At 50.0% G+C, this 19,913-nt stretch overlaps 2 protein-coding genes across 4 annotated transcripts in view; one reads left to right on the top strand and one right to left on the bottom strand.

Moving 5' to 3' along the window:
• Window positions 1-18,127, bottom strand: part of NIPAL3 (NIPA like domain containing 3) — a 40,815-nt gene extending 22,688 nt beyond the window's left edge. Inside the window, exons 1-2 of the mRNA XM_058676918.1 lie at window positions 17,619-18,127; window positions 14,706-15,025 (exon numbers count right to left, since the gene is read on the bottom strand). Of these exons, the coding sequence (XP_058532901.1) occupies window positions 14,706-14,798 (93 nt within the window). The 5' untranslated portion in view covers window positions 14,799-15,025; window positions 17,619-18,127. The remainder of the gene's footprint in view (window positions 1-14,705; window positions 15,026-17,618) is intronic.
• An 810-nt stretch (window positions 18,128-18,937) lies between these two features.
• Window positions 18,938-19,913, top strand: part of STPG1 (sperm tail PG-rich repeat containing 1) — a 46,504-nt gene continuing 45,528 nt past the window's right edge. For 2 of the 3 annotated variants that reach the window (XM_058676895.1, XM_058676882.1), the window contains exon 1: window positions 18,945-19,071. The gene's annotated coding sequence lies outside the window, so the exon portion shown is untranslated. Of the gene's footprint in view, window positions 19,072-19,913 lie in introns of all 3 variants that reach the window. The other variant, XM_058676889.1, reaches the window with a different exon arrangement.

Below are 19,913 nucleotides of genomic sequence, written 5' to 3'. Positions count from 1 at the left end.
AAATAATGAAATAAGAGAAAATCCTTGTGTAATTCTATAACCCAGTGACAATGACTAAATATTGTAGGTTTTATTCCAGTCAACTTCTTTCTGTCCATAAATTTAGACGTTCGTGGAAATGTTTATTTTAGAAAAAAAAAATTACAATCTGCTTTATAACTTGCTTTCAAACGTATGAGCACATGTCCCTGCCATGCATATCTAATGGATCACTTTTAATAACTATCATTTGGCCATGCCACTGGAGCTCAGTTCAGGTCTCCTATGTAGGTGTAAGGATTCAAACACTTGAGCCACTAGCTGCTGCCTCCCAGGTGTGCATTAGCACAAGTTGGAGTTGGAAGTGGGGTCGGGACTCGAGTCAGATATTCTGGCATGGGATCCTTGTGTTGCAAGCAGCAGCCTAACCTCTGCGCCAAATGCTCCACCACCCCAACCCCCACTTTCCTTTTCTATGAACAATGCTGTGATGGATATCCCAGCACACGTGTTTTCTGCACCTTGTTGTGGATGAGTCCCCTGGGATAAATGTTTAGAGGTGGGACGGATGGGCCAAAGTGTACTTGGTTTAGCGTTTAAATCAACACTGTATCATGTCTTCAGCACACCCTCCAGTGTAATCCCACCACCAAACACAAGAGGGCTACTCAATTTCAGCCCCAAATAGGTCCTCTCTCCCCTGGACAAGCCTTCACAGTCTCTCATGCTTATGAGGTTCACCCAAGCTGTGGCCCTCCCTTGTGGATTCCTGCCTACCTCTACGGCTGTGGTCCTAGGGACCCAGCAGGAAGCGGCATCAGCATATTTATTCTCCCAAATAGTCTCAGGCTGTCTTGTTAGGATACAGCAACAGGGGCCCGTCCCTGTTCCCATCTTCCACGCAGGATGCAGATGCTCTGAGAGAGCTGGGGTGAGGCCTTCCCTGAGAGCAGCAGGTAGGACAGCACCCCACTGACCAGGGTCACCATGAGGCTGACCTTGGCTCTTGGCAGCCAGCTACAAGGGACAGGTGCTGAGCTGGGAGCCAAGAGCATGAGTTCTAGACCCTTCTCCATCATCATTTCACTGCAACTATAGCCAGGTCCCTCCTCCCGAGCACACTGGTGCACCTCCCCGCCCTCTGGAATATGCAAGTGCTGGCTCAGATGACCACTGAGAGCCTGCATCCCTGACCTAAGCCAGGATGTCAACAGACCCCAGGAAAGACCAGGCCAGACACAAACTGACCCTGATTTACCTCATGAACATTGAAAACAGAAACCCTGCCCTTTCTGTGGCTGTAGAAGGGCCACTCCCTCCCTCCCTCTCTTTCTCTATTTCAAATAAACAAGTCTTACAAAAAAAGAAAAGAAATATAAGGGGGGGTGGCTGGTACTGTGGAATAGCAGGTAAAGACACTGCCAATAGTATCAGCATCCCACATGGGTGCCAGTCTGTGTCCTGGCTGCTCCATTTTTATTCAGTTTCCTGCTAATGCAATGGGAAAGCAGTAGAGGATGGCCCAAATACTTGGGCCCCTACATCCATGTGGGAGACCTGGAAGAAGCTCCTGGCTCCTGGCTTCGTTTTGGCCTAGTGGTGGCCATTACAGCCATCTGGGGAGTGAGCTAGCTGATGAAAGATTTTCCCCAGTCCCATAATTCATACATACATAAATCTTTAAAAAACAAAAACAAAAACAAAACAGGTTCCTGGCAGGGTGGATACTTGGTACAGTGGTTAGGATGACAAATGGGACACACACTTGTCATTCTCAGGTTCAAGTCCCAGCTCCACTTCCACTTTTAGCTTTCTCATACACACCCTGTATGGCGCAGGTGATGGCTCAAGTTGGGTTCCTGCCACCAACATGGGGGACCTGGATTCTGTTTCAGGCTCTTGACTTTGGCCTGGTTCAGTTCTGGCATGTGGGCAAGCGGAAGGTGACCCAGAGGATGGAAGATCTTTCCATGACTGTTTCTGTTTCTGTCTTTGCCTTTCAAACAAATCAGCATAACTTTAAGAGTCTCGAGGGAAGAGATGAGAATTTCCATAACTGGGATCTCAGAGATGCTAATTTGTTAAGGAGATCAAGGCAAGAAAGTGAGTCTTGGACCTGCTGCTTAGAGGACCACATTGCACATGCTAGAGGCTCCTGAAAGATTCTTTCTGTTGACCCAGGCTTCTCAAAACCACTTGGCTGGAATCCAGCCAGTGGCACCTGAAGCAAGCAGTCACAAATCCAACACACCTGACATTTTACTTTTTTTTCCTTCTAATCATAGCACTCTGGTTTTGCAGTGGAGGATGGACCCCCATACCACCCACTGGGCATGGGGTTGTTGGGACTGTTACTCAAGGTGCCCCACCCTTCCCAGGCTTATGCCCTAAGACTGAGCTAAGTTGGGCAAGTCAGAAACACCTGCTCTGGGATCCAACCCCAGACTTAGAAACACAGAGATTGAAAAAAGCCTGCCTTGTTTTGGCCCAAGACAAAGTCTGGACCAGTCTTTAGTTTCTGCATCTCAGACTCCTGGAGCCGCTGTGATTCCTGCCCTTCCTGAAGACAGCTTGGGTGCTGAGGGCAGCCCCCAGCAGTTGAGAGCTAGCATCTGGGTGCTGGTTTGAGGCACAGTGGGTAAGCTGCCACTTGCAACACCAGCATCCCATATCAGAGTGCTGGTTCATTTCCTGGCTGCTCTATTTCCAGTCCAGGTCCCTGCTAAACAGCAGATGATGGTTCAACTGCTTGGGCCCCTGTCATCCACATGGGAGACCTGCATGGAGTTCCAGGCTCCTGGCTTTGTCCTCATCACTGTGGTCATTTGGAAAGTGAACCAGAGAATGGAAACCTCTCTCTCTCTGCAATCCTGCCTTTCAAATCAATCAATCAATCAATCAATCAATCAATCAATCAATCAAGGCTGGGAAGCCGAGGCTCCAGGATGGGGGATGGGGTGGGGAGGGTGGTTCCCAGGCTTCTTTGTGACTTCAGACTTCCCAGTGGAGGAGCTGAAGAAGCCAGTGCCCTGGAAACACCAACTAAAGCAGAAGTTCTCCCTTGTCCCAAGAGAGTGGTGGTGAAGTAGAAAGAAACCTCTTGGACAAGAATCCCTACTGTAAACCCTGTGGGAAACATATGCCCTGTGCCAGCCTGAGCTGGTGGCGGGCCCAGACACTCACTCCTCGAGGCTGCGCAAAACACCTGCTGAAATCTAAGTGTTGAGTCCTCCCAAATTCTTGCGTTGAAGGCCTAACCTCCAGAATGATGAGTTTTCTTCTTTAGTTTGAAATTTATTGTTATTTATTTTGAAAGACTGAGTGATAGAGAAGGACAAACAGACAGATGACAGACAGATCTTCCATAGCAGATTCACTCCCCGGATGACCACAATAGCCAGAGCTGGGCCAGACCAAAGCTAAAAGTCTAGAACTCTACCCTGGTCTCCCATATGGGTTCCAGTGGCCTAAGTACTCCAGTCATCAATGTTGCCTTCCCAGGTGCATTAGCAAGGAGCTGCCTTAGACATGAAGCAGTTAGGACAAGAACCGGTGCCCACATGGGATGCCAGCATTGAAGGCGGTCCGATGATTCACTCCCCAAGTGACCGCAACAACAGGTGCTGCGCTGATCCAAAGCCAGGAGCCAGGAAGCTCCTCCAGGTCTCCCACGTGGGTGCAGGATCCCAAGGCTCTGGGCCATCCTCGACTGCTTTCCCAGGCCACAAGCAGGGAGCTGGATGGGAAGTGGGGCTGCCGGGTTTAGAACCGGTGCCCATATGGAATCCTGGCACGTTCAAGGCGAGGACTTTAACTGCTACGCTATCATGTTGGGCCCTCTAGCATTCATTTTTAATGCACTGTTTTAGCGGATAATTATTGTGAAACTGCATATTGCCTTAATCAGCTGCTTTTATTCAAATGTCCCAATTTAAAAATAACCTCTTTTGATGGAATCAATACTTGGAAACTTTATATCCAGGGCGATCTTTTTTTTTTTTTAAATAAATAACTTTCTAATAGCTTTTGGTTCTTCATGGATATCCCATTGAAAAAATTATTGACTTCTCTGAGACAAAGAGAGGGAAGAGACAGAGAGAGGAAAGTTAAGCTCTCATCCACTTATTCACTACCCAAATGCCTGCAATGGCTGGGGCTGAAACCAAGAGCCTGAAACTCAATGCAGGATCTTCAAATGAGTGACAAGAGCCCAACTCTTGCCTCCCAGGGCGCACTTTAGCAGGAAGCTGGAGTCAGGAGCCAGAGATGCTCACTGGATCCAGGTACCCTAGATGGAAGGTGGGTGTCTTCATTGTTGGGCTACATGTTTACCTCTCCAAAGAAAGTATTTTTTTAAACAAAATTTGATTACCTACTTTAGAATATTTCTTATAGAAAAAGATATTTTTAAAAAGTAAATTGGAAAGCCATTAGGCTGAGATGGATCCAGCATCTCGGGTTCCTACGCAAGCAAAGCAACATAATCAACAAGAGGACTCAAGTTTAACCCATCAGAAACAACCACTTAATTGTTAACTAGGGACTTTCCATTGAGATCATAACGCAGCAAAACCAACACCCTACTGGAGCCAGTCCATTAGTTTCTGTGCCTGGTTCTCATTCAGCCCCTCATTGCCTGCAGCTCCCACTGTTAACCTAACCGCCCACAGTTCACACTGTTAATCTAGCCACCTGCAGCTCCCCGAAGCTCTTCTGGACCTGTGTGCTGTCTGGTTCAACTTTGCTTGAATAAACTCTGTTAAACTTGGGCCTGGTGCCATAGTAGTGGAGTCCTTGCCTTGCATGAACCAGGATCCCATGTAGGTACTGGTTCTAAATCCCCGCTCCACCGCTTCCCATCTAGCTCCTGCTTGTGGCCTGGGAAAGCAGTCTAGCATGACCCAACACTTTGAGACCCTGCACCTACAAAGGATCTTCTAGGGAGACCTAGAAGAAGCTCCTGGCTTTAGATCAGCTCAGCTCTGGCTGTTGTGGTTGCTTGGGGAGTGAATCAGCAGACAGAAGATTTTCCTCTCTGTCTCTCCTCTCTGTAAATCTGACTTTCCAATAAAAATAAATACTTTTTAAAAAAAACTGTTAAACTTGACTTTCTCTTTCAACAGAAGTAGGGTTGGTATTCTAAAACTTTTAAGGCAGATAAAATTTTGAGATAAAATTCTATGAGAGAAAAAGCAAATTCAGGAAGGAAAAGAAAGGGTACAGCATTTCCAGGAGTTGAAGAACCTGTCTATGTATTTTGTCTGTTTTTGCAGAGGGCTGACCCTGGGCACCCCACAGTCTTCGGATTCTGGGAACTTCAGTGCAGGGCATATAACTGTGGTTAAAAATACCAGTCTTCCAATGGGCCGTAAATGATTCGCTTTGCAAATATTTACTCCTAGTGAAAAGTTTTAGATGTTAACGAAAACACTGTAGGAGGAAATACATGGGTTTCTTTACAAGGTCAAGTTGAGGACATCAGAAGTTCCCAAGGGTGAAGCCCTACAAAGGATCCATAATAGAGACCTTAACCTTGGGGGAGAGCAAAAAACAGTAGTTGCCTGGCAGGTGCTGTCACTGTGGCTCAGTTTACCCAGGTCAAAGGGAGTAACTGAGTTCACTGGCAGCCACCCTGCAGGAACTGCCTGGGGCCAGCAGGAGACCAAAGCACAGCGGTGCTGGTTCCAACATCAGAGGCAACTTGACCTTCAGGGGAGAACAAAGGAGGTTGCCAAGGTTCTATTTAATCCACCTTGCAAGCCACACAGCTGTGGGCTCAAGGACGCTTTTAATATTCTTTATTATAATTATTATTTGAAAGGTAGACAGAGAGTATAAGAGAAAGGCCCCAAGCATATCACCCACCTGCTGGTTCACTCCCCAAGTTCCTTCAACAGTTGGAGCTGGGCTAGTCCAAGCCAGAAACCTGGAATCCTATCCAGGTCTCCCACAAAAGAAGCAGGGATTGGAAAAGTAGAGTTGAAAGCAAAATGGAGTAAACACAGCTCATTGCTAAAGGCAATACTTTACACTTTGGTAACTTCTGATTTGCTTGCTTAACTAAGAAATTCTGAGCCTGCAGGCCACACAGCCTACATGACCTTTGGTACAGATGGGCCTCAATTCCCATACATCAAAGCCCAAGTCTGGCTTTCTCACAGATGGCTAAAAGGCCAGAGTCTGGTTACCTTTATTACTGGGCCAGAGAAGAGCCAGGCATGGGTTATCCGGCCAAGATAGGCAGGGAATCTGCGGCCGTTCCTCCCTCACCTTACAAGCTATTGTAAATTGCCCCTTTCAAGTTGTTGTAAACTGCCCTTACATAAACTCTGCAAACGTGCCGCTCAGGGCCTCACTGTGGTAAGGGGTATTGATCCTAGCCGGTCGGTCGATCGGTCTCCTTGCCTCTCACTGTAATAAAACTTTGTTGTGACTGTCACTGGTGTGTGTAACATTCCGTTTTAGTGTCCTAGTGGATGCAACAGAAGCATAGGAACTGGGACTTGAACCAGGCGATCGGATGTAGAATGAGGGCATCCCAGGTGGTGGCTTGAGTAGCTGTGCCACAATGCCCGTCCCAAGGACAGTCTACATGAAGGACCTTCTGCCAATAATGATCGCTGTGCCCTCCTTGCAGGGTTCTTTCAGGGACTTCCTAACTTGGAGAATGCCAAGTATATGATCAACAATTGGCCATCAAGTGGGAGGTCCTGGCTGCAGGGTGGGAAGAAAGCTGCTGTAGCCAGGAGGACAAGGCAAGAACAATCAGGAAGGGATGGAACCTAGAAATGAACATTGGAATAACTAGGATAAGCCAATCCAAGCAACAAAAAATGTTCAGGGGCTGGTAGGGGTTAAAGATGACAACAGTGGAGTGGAGCCTAGAAACAGGTGCCAGATCCTGGCCTCCATGCCCTCCCTGCCCCCTCCCTCCTGGTGGTTTATGAACCAATCAACAGCCTGCAGAACTCACTGCAGGGAGTGGTACAGTTGGCCCTGCTAGCTCTGTTTGTTTCTCCACTAGATACCCCTTTGCTATCATTCTTGCCTTGTGAGATTTTTTTCCCTCCTCTCTAGTAATCCTATACGCCAACCAAAACGTTAACTACCACCACCTGCTTGTAGACCCCAGACTGACCACTTGGCAAACACCTACTGCCATCCAATTAGAGGAGGGCAGCGAGCACTGCAGGCCAACCAGGGACCTGGATGCAAGCCGAGCGTGCACCGCTCAGCCCCACCTCCCCTCAGTTACAAGCTTTGCCCTGGAGCTCAGGAACGAAGCTCCAGCTGCCGAACTCTCGATGTAGCTCCTTGCTGTGTGCCTGGCATGGTAAGGGTGTCGAGGGCAGGCTTTGCTTCGTGGCCATGGGGCGAACAAACCCAGCTTTGAGGATTCCATAATAATTCTTCCAACCCATTTTGGGAGCTGTCACACAACAAGAGATTGGTGTTAGTGGGGCACACACACCAGACAAACAACCCAATGAGGTGAAGCCTGCCTGAGCCTTGCTTTTAGCACAGAGATGAATGCAATTGGTCAGCTCTGAAACACAGTAACTTGCCCACAGTGGGGCCGGGAGCTGGGGCTCTGCTGTCCCACCACCTGAGGCAGGCTGCCCGCCTTGGGTTTTCTGCCATGTCCCTCTGAGGGGGCAAATTTGGAATAAAACAACCCCGCCCCATAAGTGCTGCCTTGCACTAATAACACAGGCTGCTGAGGGTTCTTTGAAAAACTGTTTCCACAAGCATATTAATGCCGGTGCTTAATAACCAGTTACATTCAGGCATGATTAGTAACAGCGCCATATAACTCACACCTTCCTATCCTGGCATCTCAGAGGGCTGTGCTAACGCTAATTACTGCTCCAACACTGGGAGCATGGGAAGTCGAGCAAAGAATCTGCCACTGGCTGGGGGCTGCACTCCTGAGCTCATAGCTGTGCGTGCAGGGCTTTGCACAGGGCGACTTGGAGGACTCTGGGCAACAAGCTCCTCCTCCAAATCCCAGAGCTGGGAAATTGCAAAACGGAGGTGTCTAGTTGTGGAAGTTGTGGTGCCGTAGGTTAAGCTTGAGAGTCCTTTCAGGGTAGAGTCCTACTTCTGCTGCCAGGTCTGATCCAAGTCCCTGCTAACATACCCAGGAGCTTGCAAGTGATGCTGTAAGCACTTGGGTCCCGGCCACCCATGGGATGATGGTGTGGGGTGATGTTGGTTGCTGGCTGTGGCCCTGACTCTTCCAGGCTTTTAGGGAGTGAACAGGTAGATAGAAGATTCTGTCTTTCTTCTCCTATCGCTCTGTCTTTCAAATACACACACATACATCCATTGTTTGAAAACCAGAGGTCTCCACAACCACCACCATGGTCACTGCCATACTCACTAGTGTCAGGGAGCAGAGAGGGCCTTGGCAAGGTGCAGACATGACTCAGATCCCAGCTTTGCCACTTACTGTGTGCCCTTGGGCAAGTGATTCAACCCCTCTGTGCCAGTTTCCTCATGTGTAAAATGGACTTAAAACAGCGATTGTGTCCTGGAGCTTTTGTGAGGCACAGCCTCTGCCAAATGGGAAACCTACAACAAAAGCTCGTTGTGCCGTGATCCTGGCTGCAGCAGCACCTGTCAGTTGCATTGGGAAGTGCACATAGAGGGCCTATATTTTCCTGCCAGGAAGACTGATAAGGGCTTTATGGAAAAGGAGGCACCTGAGGCTGGTGGTGTTGCATAGTGGGTAAAGTTGCTGCCTGCAACACCAGCATCCCACACAGTTGCCAGTTCAAGTCTCGGCTGTACCACTTTTAATCCAGCTCCCTGTTAATGAGCCTGGGAAAGCAGCAGAGGATGGGCCAAATGCTTGGGCTCCTGCAGCCATATGGGAGACCCAGAAGAAGCTCCTGGCTCCCGTCTCTGGCCTGGGCCAGTCCTGGCTGTTATGGCCATTTTGAAAATGTATCAACAGATGGAAGACACCATCTCCCTCCCCACCTCTCTCTAACTCTGGGTTTCAAATAAATAAAAGTCATTCGCAGAGCTCCACCCTAGTCAGCATGAGTAAGGACAGAACAGGTGTGCAACTGAAAATCTCATTTCCTCAACAGAAGGACTGAGACCTGACCCTTGCTGGCTGAGGCAAAGCTTCTGCAGGCAACCCAGGGTGTTTGCCCCTCCTCAGCAGGGTGTCCTGCCCAGCAGCCTGAATTCACAGGGTGCAAGGAGAGCCTGCCACTCAGAAGGCAACCACTTTGATTCATCCCATCAGCCAAGCTGAGCTGCAGTCAACCTTTCCAGGCATCCTTAGCTGGATCGCCCCACCCCAGTGGCCATCACTGATTACACCAGGGCAGACAACTGAGCTGAGCTGGGCCAATCAGGTCTTACCTCTTTGAAAGCAGGTGGCTTTGAGCTCCACCATTTCCCAAGCCCACTGCCTTGCCTGCCTCTGAGGTCCAGAGCTACCCATAGCCTTACGATAACTCCCCTTTGCCTCAGCTTCTCCAAAATCAGGATAGCCTTAACAAAACCGACAAGGAACAAGACAGCTTCCCCTTCCAAGTCCCTCACCTCACCGCCAGGTACAGGTAACCCCTCCTTCTTCCCTCTGCACCTCTGTTCCCCTTTGGACCTGTGGTGTTCCTGAGTCTAGCACACATTGACCCACAGGGGCATGGCAGCAACGGGAATGACCACTGTCACTCCAAGGCTGGGGTAATAGGAACTTCCAGGGTTCAGCCATATGTGCAAGGTCACTGCACAAACAAGGAGCAGAAGGGGGTTTTCAGCCAAGTCTGCTTCTCTTGACCCCAGCCAGTAGTCAGCTGAGCCAGTAACCACCTGTTCATGTGCCCTTTGTCCCGTCTGGATTCCTATGCACATTAATGCAGTCACTGTGATATACCGACCCTTGCTCTGGTGTGAGACTCCTCTATGTCATGTGCAACTGAACTGAATGTATCATGGACACCTGGAGAGTGCGTCAGAGACAGCGCTCTGTGCTCTGAGTTTGCACAGATTCTGTTTGTCCTCCAGCGTCCCCCTCATTGCAGGGCAAATCCTATCAGCTCTGCTATCTTGTTTTCAGTATTGCGGATGCTCCGTCATTTAGGGTCTCACGATCTGCTATGAGACCACCCCTCTCAGGCTGGTCATGTCTCAGAGATGGCAAAACACATGCCTTCAGATGCTACCAAATCCACCCAGGGCCCTCACTGCCAACCAGCAACTTTCAAAAAAATACTTACTTATTTATTTCAAGGTTAGAGTTACAGAGAGAGGAGAGAGAGGTTTTTCACCTGCTGATTCATTGCCCAGCGAGCCACAAAACCAGAGCTGGATCAGGCTGAAGCCATGGATTCTATCTGGCATCCTGCAATGCCAGCATCCATCCTATCTGAGTGCAGGTTCATGTCCTGGCTGCTCTACTTCTAATTCCACTCCTTGCTAATGGCCTGGGAAATCAGCAGAAGATAGCCCAAGTGTTTGGGCCCCTGTCATTGACATAAGAGCCCCAGTTAGACTTCCTGGCTCCTGGTTTTGGTTTTGTCCAGCCCTGTCTGTACTAGCCATCTGAGGAGTGAACCAGCAGTTGGAAGCTTTCTCCCTCTCTGTTTCTCTGCCTTTCATATAAGCACATACACAGATCTTAAAGGGGCTGGCACCGTGATATAGTAGGTTAAGTTTCTACCTACAGCACCTAAATCCCACATGGGCACCAGTTTGAGTTCCAGCAGCTCCACTTCCAATCCAGCTCCCTGTTTATGGACTGGGAAAGCAGCAGAGGATGGCTCAAGTGCTTGGACCCTGCACCCACATGGCTGACCTGAAAGAAGCTCCTGTCTTTGGACTGCCCCAGCCCTGGTCACTGTGGACATTTGAGGCATAAATCAGCAGATGGAAGATATCTCTCGCTGTCTTTCCTTCTTTCTTTGTAATTCTTCCTTTCAAATGAAATAAATGTATTTTTAAATACATATTTTAAAAGACCTATATAGGCTTCTTCTGCCACAGACCAAGGCCAGGCTCAGGACCAGACAGCGAAGGGCAATCTCAGGCCTTGGAATACTCCCAGATCACTCCTGCCCATCCTGGCTGCCCTGTGCTGCCCCGTACCCTTTTCCAGGGGAGACAAAGACACACCTGACTATAGGCCTTGCTCCCACTGCCTCTGCCTTCTCCCTCATGCACATGACTCCACATGGCACAGGGGCCACCTTCTTCTGGAAACAGAAGGAATCAGGATCTTCCCAAGGCCTTCTCGTGCCCATGTCGTCATTCTGTTAGCTTTACACATTGACAGCCAGGGGTAATCCAGACAACAGGTCCGTCAGAACAGAATGGAATGTTCCTGATACTTCACAGACAAAAGCCCCACAGCTTCCTCAAGTTATGAGGCCTGGGGAGCACTCGCCCAGGCTGACCTGGGGCTTCTAGGACCCTCCAGAGTCAGGATAGTACCTGCCTCAATAGGAGGAGAGAGGTTTGGCCTTGGGGAGGGCACAGGCTGAGACAGGGCACAAGCGGACTTTGGGTCACCAGCTGATTCTACTGATTTGGATGCTAGTTACACGCGTGAACTCTCAGTTAAAATTCACATCCATTTGTATGCTTTTCTATCATCCAACAGGAATGTTGGGGCAGACATTTGGCAGAGGAGCTAAGACGTCCCTTGGGACACCTGAATGCCATGTCTGAGTGCCTAGGTTTCAGTCTCAGCTCTGATTCCAATCCCAGCTTCCTGCTCATGCGCACCCAGGGGAGCAGCGGGTGACAGCTCCAGGACTTGCATCCCTGACACCCAGTTGGAGACGTGGATTATGTTACCAGGTCCTGGCTTCATCCCAGCTCAATCCTGACTGTTGCTAACACTAGGGAATAGACCAGCAGATAGGAGCTCTGTGTCTGTCCCTGTATCATGCACCATTTGTCTCTCTTCCTTGAAAAAAAGAAAAAAAAATAGGAATAAGAAAAATGGTTTCTGACTTGCCCTGCTGTAGTTTGAATAATGCACCTGTGAAGATGGTAGCGGTGATGCTGGCCCCTTGGGAGGGTTGTTTGCTCAGCTGGAATAGTCGCGATGACTAAGACGTGATGGCTACAGCTCTTGGCTTGTTGGGATGAGAGCGTTGGGAGCAGAGAGGAGGAGCTTAGGCTGTCTGCTCTAGATGTTACTCTAGCCAGAGGCTGGTCCGACTCACCTGAAGAGGTTTAGAACACGCAGATTCTAGATGACAGCCCGGATATGCTAAACTACAGTTTGCAGGGGATTAAAGTTGGGGAGATGGAAAGGAGGTAGAGGCGAAGAGGGGGCGAGGGAGAGAGGGAGAGAGAGGGAAAGAGAGGGAATGAGAGGGGGACAGAGAGAGAGTGAGAGAGAAAGAGAGAGAGAGAAAGTGGGCCAAGAAATCTTTATCTTTTCCTGAAGCACTCAGGTTCCATGTGAGGGCACTGTCCATAGATTCTGCCCTTCCACTTCACAGAGCTGGAGCCTGAGGCCTGGAGAAGGGACAAGATTTGCCTGAGATGACACAGCCAGTTGCGACAGAGCTGGGGCAGGGACCTGGGCCTCACAATCTCCAATCACAGCTCAGGCAGAATAGTAGCAGCTCCTCAGGGAGGAAACTGTAGGCTTTCACGGGAAGCCAATCCAGCAGGGTGGACATACCAAGCAAATCACATCATGTTGGCTCTAGAACTGTACTAACCATGGACGTGAACTGCCTGGTAGCCTGTGGTTTAGCAGAATTTGATGTGCCTGTCAGAGCCAACCAATGCTCTAGAATGAGTCCAGCCATGGACAAATGTCCGCCATCTCCCATCCATACCACTTCAGCCTGGTCAACCGGGGGAAACGAAAGAATAAAGCCCTGTAACTAGCCCTAGTATCCCTCTTTGTTTCCTCCTGGCCTGACAAGGAGCCATAAAACCAGGGAGACAGTGTAGTGCCGTGGTTGGGAGCTTGCATTCCACAGTCCATCTGACCTAGGTTTATTTATTTACTGTATTTTAGAGACTTACTTATTTCCTGATTTGAAAGGCTGAGCAACAGAGAAGGAATCAGAGAGAGGGGAGATAAAGATCTTCCATCTCATGGTTCACTCCCCAAAATGATGGAAGTTGGAGAATCCAGCTGGGTTTCCTACATGAGTAGTAGGGACCCAAGGATTTGGGTCACCTTCTGCTGCCTTCCCAGGCACATCAGCAGGGAGCTAGATAGGAAGTGGATCCTTGATATGGGATGCCAGTATTAAAGTGGCAGCTTCATCCACAGCTCCTCTGATCTGTGTTTAAACTCTGGTTATATAATTTACTTGTCAGACCAACAAAGCATTAAATGACCTCTCTGTATCTCACTTTCCATGTTTCTAACATGAGCATTTAAAAAAAATGGGGGGTAACAGTAAGTACTTGATCAACATTGGCCACCACTGGTGGGTCACTGTCCTATTACTGTTCCCACTTACGAATGGAAAAAAATGGCACTTTACGGTGCTACTGGCTAGGGGACCTGAGAAAACACCCTGGAAGAACCTGGCACTGAACCCCCAAGAGACCAGAAGCTGCACCAGTCTCATTGTTATCATGGCCATGATTGTCACCTACAACTAATGCAGCTGTAGCTCTGCCTCTCCACCTGATCTCAATATGTCACCGCTCATTGCTCTGTCCCACTTCCCCAATCCAGAGCAGACAGGGATTTGTTGAGATGTCTCTTAAGGTCTTCTACAGCTCTGAGATGTAATCAGTCTGACTGACTCAAAGAAAAGAAGTAAATTCAGGGCATGGATAGCCATTTAGGAACACGTCAATTTGATGTTACAAATCCCTTAGTTGTTTTTAAAGTTTTATTCCCTTTAATCTATTTATTACATCTTGGATTATGTTTCAATAAATAATCAGAATTATACACTAAGATTCTCATGGTCATTCCAGACTAGAAACAACCTGAACATCCACCCATCGGGGACCTTCTGAGCAAAGCTGGATGCAGAAGCATGCTGTCAGTCACTCCACATCTCAGGCTCAGTGAAATAGCCAGGACACAAAATGTCTTATGCCCTGTGGTTACATCTTTGTAATATAAAAAGAAAAATATAAGAAAAACATGAATAAAGACTGTCTAACTTTGGTCTGACCTAGCTGTGGCAGCCATTTGTGGGGGGCAAACAGGTAGATGAAAGATTTTCTCTCTTTCTGTAACTCTTTCAAACAAATAAGATATCATATATAAATAACTAAATCATATATAAAATAAATCATATATGTATTCATTTTAAAGGCTGAGAGAATGAGCAACAAAGAGTGTTATAGACACTGTGCCCCCATTGCTGGCTCACTCCCCAAATGCCCACAGTGGCAGGATCTGAAGCCCAGAGCCTAGCACTCCACCCAGATTCCCCACATGGGTGCCAGGAGGCCAGTCCCTTGAGCCAACCCTGCTGCTGCCTGGGGAGTGCTCAGCAGGAATCAAACCCAGGTGCTGTACTGTGAGATGCAGGTGTCTTAACCCCTAGGCTAAATGCTGCCCCGCGGCTCCTCCTCTTAATGCTTCTCCACCTCCTGATTTTCATGTATGTTAACGAGCCTTTCTTTTCTCTTGGTTACACACGGCTCCATCTATGTGGAGGTTCTTCCAGCTGTAGGTACGCAGGATCCTGGTCATATTTGTTAGCCAATGCTGCCCTGGGTTGTTTTCTTGTAAGAAGAAAAAAAAAAAACAAGAAAGTCCTTGCCTTGTAGGAGAAGGATCCCTCGCTCACAGGAGTAGCACTGCCGGTGGGTGGGAGTGGCTGCACCTGCAGGACCGCGCTGCGGGCTCCGTCCATGGCTGCTGTCCTAGTGGCACACGCCTGGCTGAGAGCACAGCTGCTGCGAAGCCGGGCTGGAGCCCGAAGCCATGTCTCCTCGCGGCTTCAGCTCCTTCCGTCAACCCTCTCTTCCTTCCGAAGAAGCGTTTCTCTAGACTCTTCTGGCAGATGCACTGCCGCCACCTCCTCCTCCAAGTTCTGTCTCCCAGGCAGGCAGGGGTGTGCCTTCTGCTTCTTGTGGCACTCTAGGGGGTGGAGAAAAACATTAACAATGCATGCACAGTGCAACCTTGAGCCCAGCTTTGCTATCTGAGAAGACAACACTGCCAGAACTGAACACCAGGGCCAAGGCAGGGGAGATCACTGTAAAATGGGTAACGTAACTCTGGGCTCCCTAAGAAACACGGGATTCACTGGCTGCCAAAGCTTTCTTCTTGGCCTGTGGCTTCCGGTTGCCCATCACAGCCTCATCAAAATCCTTCCGTCCACTTGTTCTTGAATACTGCCAATTTCTGCTTCTGTGGGCCTCCAAAAACCTCCAGTATCTATCAGACAGGAACTATGTGGAAACTCAGAAAAAAAATGAGAACAAAAAATGACATCTATAGAAGATGGAAAAACCGGCCCACAAGTAACAACAGTCTGGCATTAGAAAGTCCTGGGAGGTGGAACAGGTTACAGTGGAGTGGCCAATGATATCATCTGGCCTCTCAGAGACTCAGCTATTTCATCTGTAAAATGGGCTAATCATGTGGCCTCCCTCAGAGAAAACTAACAATGATGCCAATGGTACTTAACTCCCAGCCTCCCCAGAATCAAAGTTAAGCTCAGTGACTGGGGGATCCCAGTGAGGGAGAAGGAAGGAATGGAGGTAGCCAGCTATCCCCTCTATAAATCTGGTCTGCCTTTCCAATAAAAATAAAATCTTTTAAAAAGATACAATGTAGATTTTAAAACCTAAAATGTTTTTCAACTGCCAGATGCAACTGGTAGCCAGTTTCTTCAGGTGTAACATATAACTAATAACGTCCCTACCCCAAAGGGCTACAGGGAGGACTTGGTGAAATGAAGCATGCGGTGGAGTGCCGGCACAGCAAGTGCCCCATGTGCATCAGCAGTTATCGGCACACACTTGCTGCTCCCAGTGGAGTTATTGAGCTCAACCAGGCATGGTCCACAGACACAGCCTCTGCCAAAAGCCTCAACAAGTTCCCCCTCGTCTGTCCTGGAACTTTCAGTTGCTTCTGCTCTCAGGCCCCTGGTGGAAGAACACACATACACACACACACACACGTCACCCCGCTAGGCAGCAGGTGCAGGCCTACCACAGAGGCAGCCACAGCATTCCGGCTGACTCAGGGCTCACTGGCTGGGCCAGGGACCCCTGAGAAGATGACACTCACCTTCCAGGTGCTCATCAGGCACCTGCACAGCCTGCAGCCCAACTTCCGGACAGAGGAACCATTCCTACGCCTGCAGTAAGATGTTGCTTCCTCACTCTACCCTGCTGTGCACACGGGCAGCATCCTTAATGCAGCTTGTTTTGGCCTTCCTCCTCCAAGTCTTAGGAAGAGTGGCCTTGGGCTCTCTATGTCTGATAAGCCCCTGGGGGAGAGGCATTTTGGGGGGGAGGTCAAGGGGCCACAGAGGTAAGTGGCAGGATGGTGTTTATGGACAAATCCCCTGTTCAGTGGTGCCCTCCTGAGATGGAGCCCGAGCCTGGCCCAGTGACTTCTGTACACACCACTTATGGACTAAAAGCAACCAGTTAAACACCGGGTGTGTTGAGGGCACTTGGCCTCAAGAATCCCTTACTCAGGCCTCATCAAGTGCCACTTGCCACTCCACAGCCACCACAAACAGATACACCCAGCTCCACCCACAGGATGCCAGAGAAGGCAGGCGGGCCCTGGGGACAGAGCGAAGGGTGCTAGGACTTCAGGCCTCCTGACCTCCTCTAAGCCAACTAGCTGCTCAGCTTTTGTTTGGGGATGGTTGGATGTACTGTTTAAGGAGCAGCTTTCCTCTAGGCCTGGGATCCCTGGGCCCCGAGGCTCGCTTTGCAAGTTGTATGTCCTTATAAGGCACACGAACTGACTTTGGCACACAGGCCTGCTGACTCTTTTCCTGACTTCTCTCTTCCAGAACTAACATTTTCCCAGAGCTCTAGCAGGGTTAGTGGACCCAAGAAAGAAAAGAGAATTCAGTAGGTGCCTACTCTCCTCTTATCTCAATGAATGACATCACCATTAAGCAGAGTGGGTTTAATCCATCAGCTAGCCCTGGTTGACAGCTGCTAAGAGTCGGGCGGTGATCAGAATTTGGCTGTCCCTGAGCAAAATCAGTGGATCAGGCACTCTCCCACCACCTGACGATTCGGCTGCTGCCTGGTGGATCAATGTTGGTGGTACCTGCTTTGCTGGGAGTTATCTCCCTGAGCTGCAAAGTCCACACCTCTGGGAGACAGCACCTCGTTTCCAGCGGCCGGCCGGCATCTTGTAAACCAGCGCCGGCCCTCGTCCACCTGCTGGCCCCACCATCTGCTCCTGCCAGAGCGCCCGGAGGCGACGTGCCCTGGAGTCAGGCTGGCCAAGTACATGTCACTTCCTGATTCGGGACAGCTGGGCGTCGTCTTTACTGGTCTGCTCGCGCCCTGAGATGCAAAAATGGAATCGAGGCACTGCGACCCAGACTGATAAGGCTGGTGACAGCCAGAGGGACGGTGGTGAAATGAGGTGGATAGTGAAGATAAGCACAGACACATGCTTCTTGAATGAACTAAGGCAGAATTACATCCACGGTGTCCCGGCCCGCCTGCCCTTCTAGGTCTGAACTCACCTGCGGCGTTTCCTCTCAGGTCCGCCTATCACAGATTTCTGAGAAACGACTTGGCCGCTTCTTGCAACCCGGAGGCACAGCCTCCTGAAAGTCCTTCCGAACTCGGGGCTTCGCCAGGCTGCTGTAGTGTTTTGCTTCCAAGAGCCGCGATTTGATTTGCCAGGCTGCCCGCCAGTCAAAAACTGGCAGGGTTTTAGCACAGGAGAGTGGCTTCGAGCAGGAGATGGGCGGGACATAACCCGGTCGGGAGACAGCCCTGGTAAAGCTTGCTTGAAGCGTAGAGGCGAGAGCCCTGGGGTTAGAGTTTGGCGTTCACCTGGAGGGATCCCCTCTAGCGGCCGTGAGGAAAACGCGGGAACCACCTTCGACCCTGTTCTCCTGCCATTCGGGAGAGCTCAGGTGATCGCGCTCCATCACCTGCTCGACAGGTGGGCTCGTTTGAGCCGCCTGCCAGTGTCCTCCCTGTTCTCCTCCTCATAGTCACCTCCTGCTCTCCCCCACGCCCTCTCCCACACTTATGAAATTCCACCCGCCCTCAAGACCTAGATCCCGCCATGGCCCCAGGGAGGAGGCGGGCTGCGCCTCCCGCGCCTGCCCCGAACTCCCTGACACCTGTCGGCCGGGTGCGCCCGAGGCCCGGCCACCCTGAGGCTCGGACGCCGAGCCTGGTGCCGTCCTCCTGCCCCCGGCCTCACCGCGACCCCCACGGGAGACCCCGACCTCGTGTGGCGTTGGACAGAGCCCTGAGAGACGAGGACGAGCCAGGAGTGGGTTCTGGCCCGGGGACAGAGGGTACCCTAGAGACAGGCTTGGGGTCGGCCCGAGGGCGGACGGCAGGAACCGCAGTCCCAGCAGCTAACAATAGGACGTTTGGGGACTCCCTGGGTTTAAAGGCGAGACATCGGGAGTTGCTTTCAGCCGGGAGCGGCCATTCCTGTGACTGCTCTGACACGAACAAGGAGGGACTGGCCGCTGCCCCCGTAACAGCCCGAATTTCTTATTTTTGCTCCTTTCAGCAGAGCTGGGGTGAAAATTAATTCCGTCAGACTTATTCCTTGAGGCAGGACTTTTGATTGAGCAGAATTTTAAGGCCTTTGGTCTAGCTCAAGATTTGTGACGATCGCTTAGGTAAGTCCCTATTGGTTCCCCGAGCCCCACCCCCCCAACCCTACATAATGAACTATTCCCAACACTAAAATTCTGGCAGTTTCCCTGCGGATTTTTGAAACGCCTCTATCGATTGGCCAGTAGCTTTTCACGCTAAAGAAACAGAGGCCATCATTGGCTAGAGTTCCCGGGGAGGCGGACTGGAGAAGCATGGCTTGTGGTTACCATAGCGACGGGGAGGTTGGGTGGGACAGATTCAGCGCCCGCACCCGACCAGGTAGGAGGCAGTTTCGGTTGAGACCGGGTTCCTGAGGGTCTGGAGAGGAGGATTCGGCGCACCACATGGGTAACCCGTGGAGACCCCGGCCCAGGCCTCCTGCTGCTTTCGAAATTCCCGCAGATAGGTGCCCCACGGGGAGATGGTGGTCCTCTGGGGCGTGGCTTCTCCTCAGAGTGTCTGCGAGTGACCAGGGCCTCGACCCCTCGGCCACTGCACAGTTTAGGGGGTTCCTGAGCTGAGGGGTGTGTAGCCTGCAAAGGGCTGAAGGCAGAGCCCAGGTCTATTCCTCAGCAAAGTCTCCTGGGCTCTGGGCCTCTATTACCCAGAATGAGTGCCTGGACTCGAGTTTAACTAGCTGGCCACTGAAGCCCTGTCCTGTTCCCCGACCTATGCTCTCAGTCTATGAAGAACTCGTAATGTGGTACTCACCAGACAGGACCTTGGAGCATCCAAGATGCTTGAAAGCATTACAATTGAACTGAGAAAAGTCGCTCAAGAACATCCCCTAGAGTTCCATGAAATCGGCAGAGGTGTGGCTTAGCGTGCCTTGATAAGTTATATAACGACATGTATACTTATATAAAATATGTAATAGTACCAAAGTACATGTACTAGGATTTCAATTTTTAAAAAGATAGTAAGATAAAAGAGTACAATCATGTGAGTAAAATACCTGTAGAATCTAGATTATGAGGGAAATTGTTGTATTATGAGCACATCTCTGTACACTACTGTTAAAATGTGTCTGCCTTCAGTCACAAATGTTTATTTTTAAAGATTTTATTTATTATTTGATTTGAAAGGCAGATCAGATTTACAGAAAGAAGGAGAGACTCAGAGAAAGATCCTCCATCTGCTGGTTTACTCCCCAAATGACCCCAACATCTGGAGCTGAGCCAGTCTGAAGC

This window comes from Ochotona princeps, chromosome 2 (genome assembly GCF_030435755.1).
Source record: "Ochotona princeps isolate mOchPri1 chromosome 2, mOchPri1.hap1, whole genome shotgun sequence".
Lineage (NCBI taxonomy): Eukaryota > Metazoa > Chordata > Mammalia > Lagomorpha > Ochotonidae > Ochotona > Ochotona princeps.
This window is presented reverse-complemented; position numbering and strand designations above follow the sequence as displayed.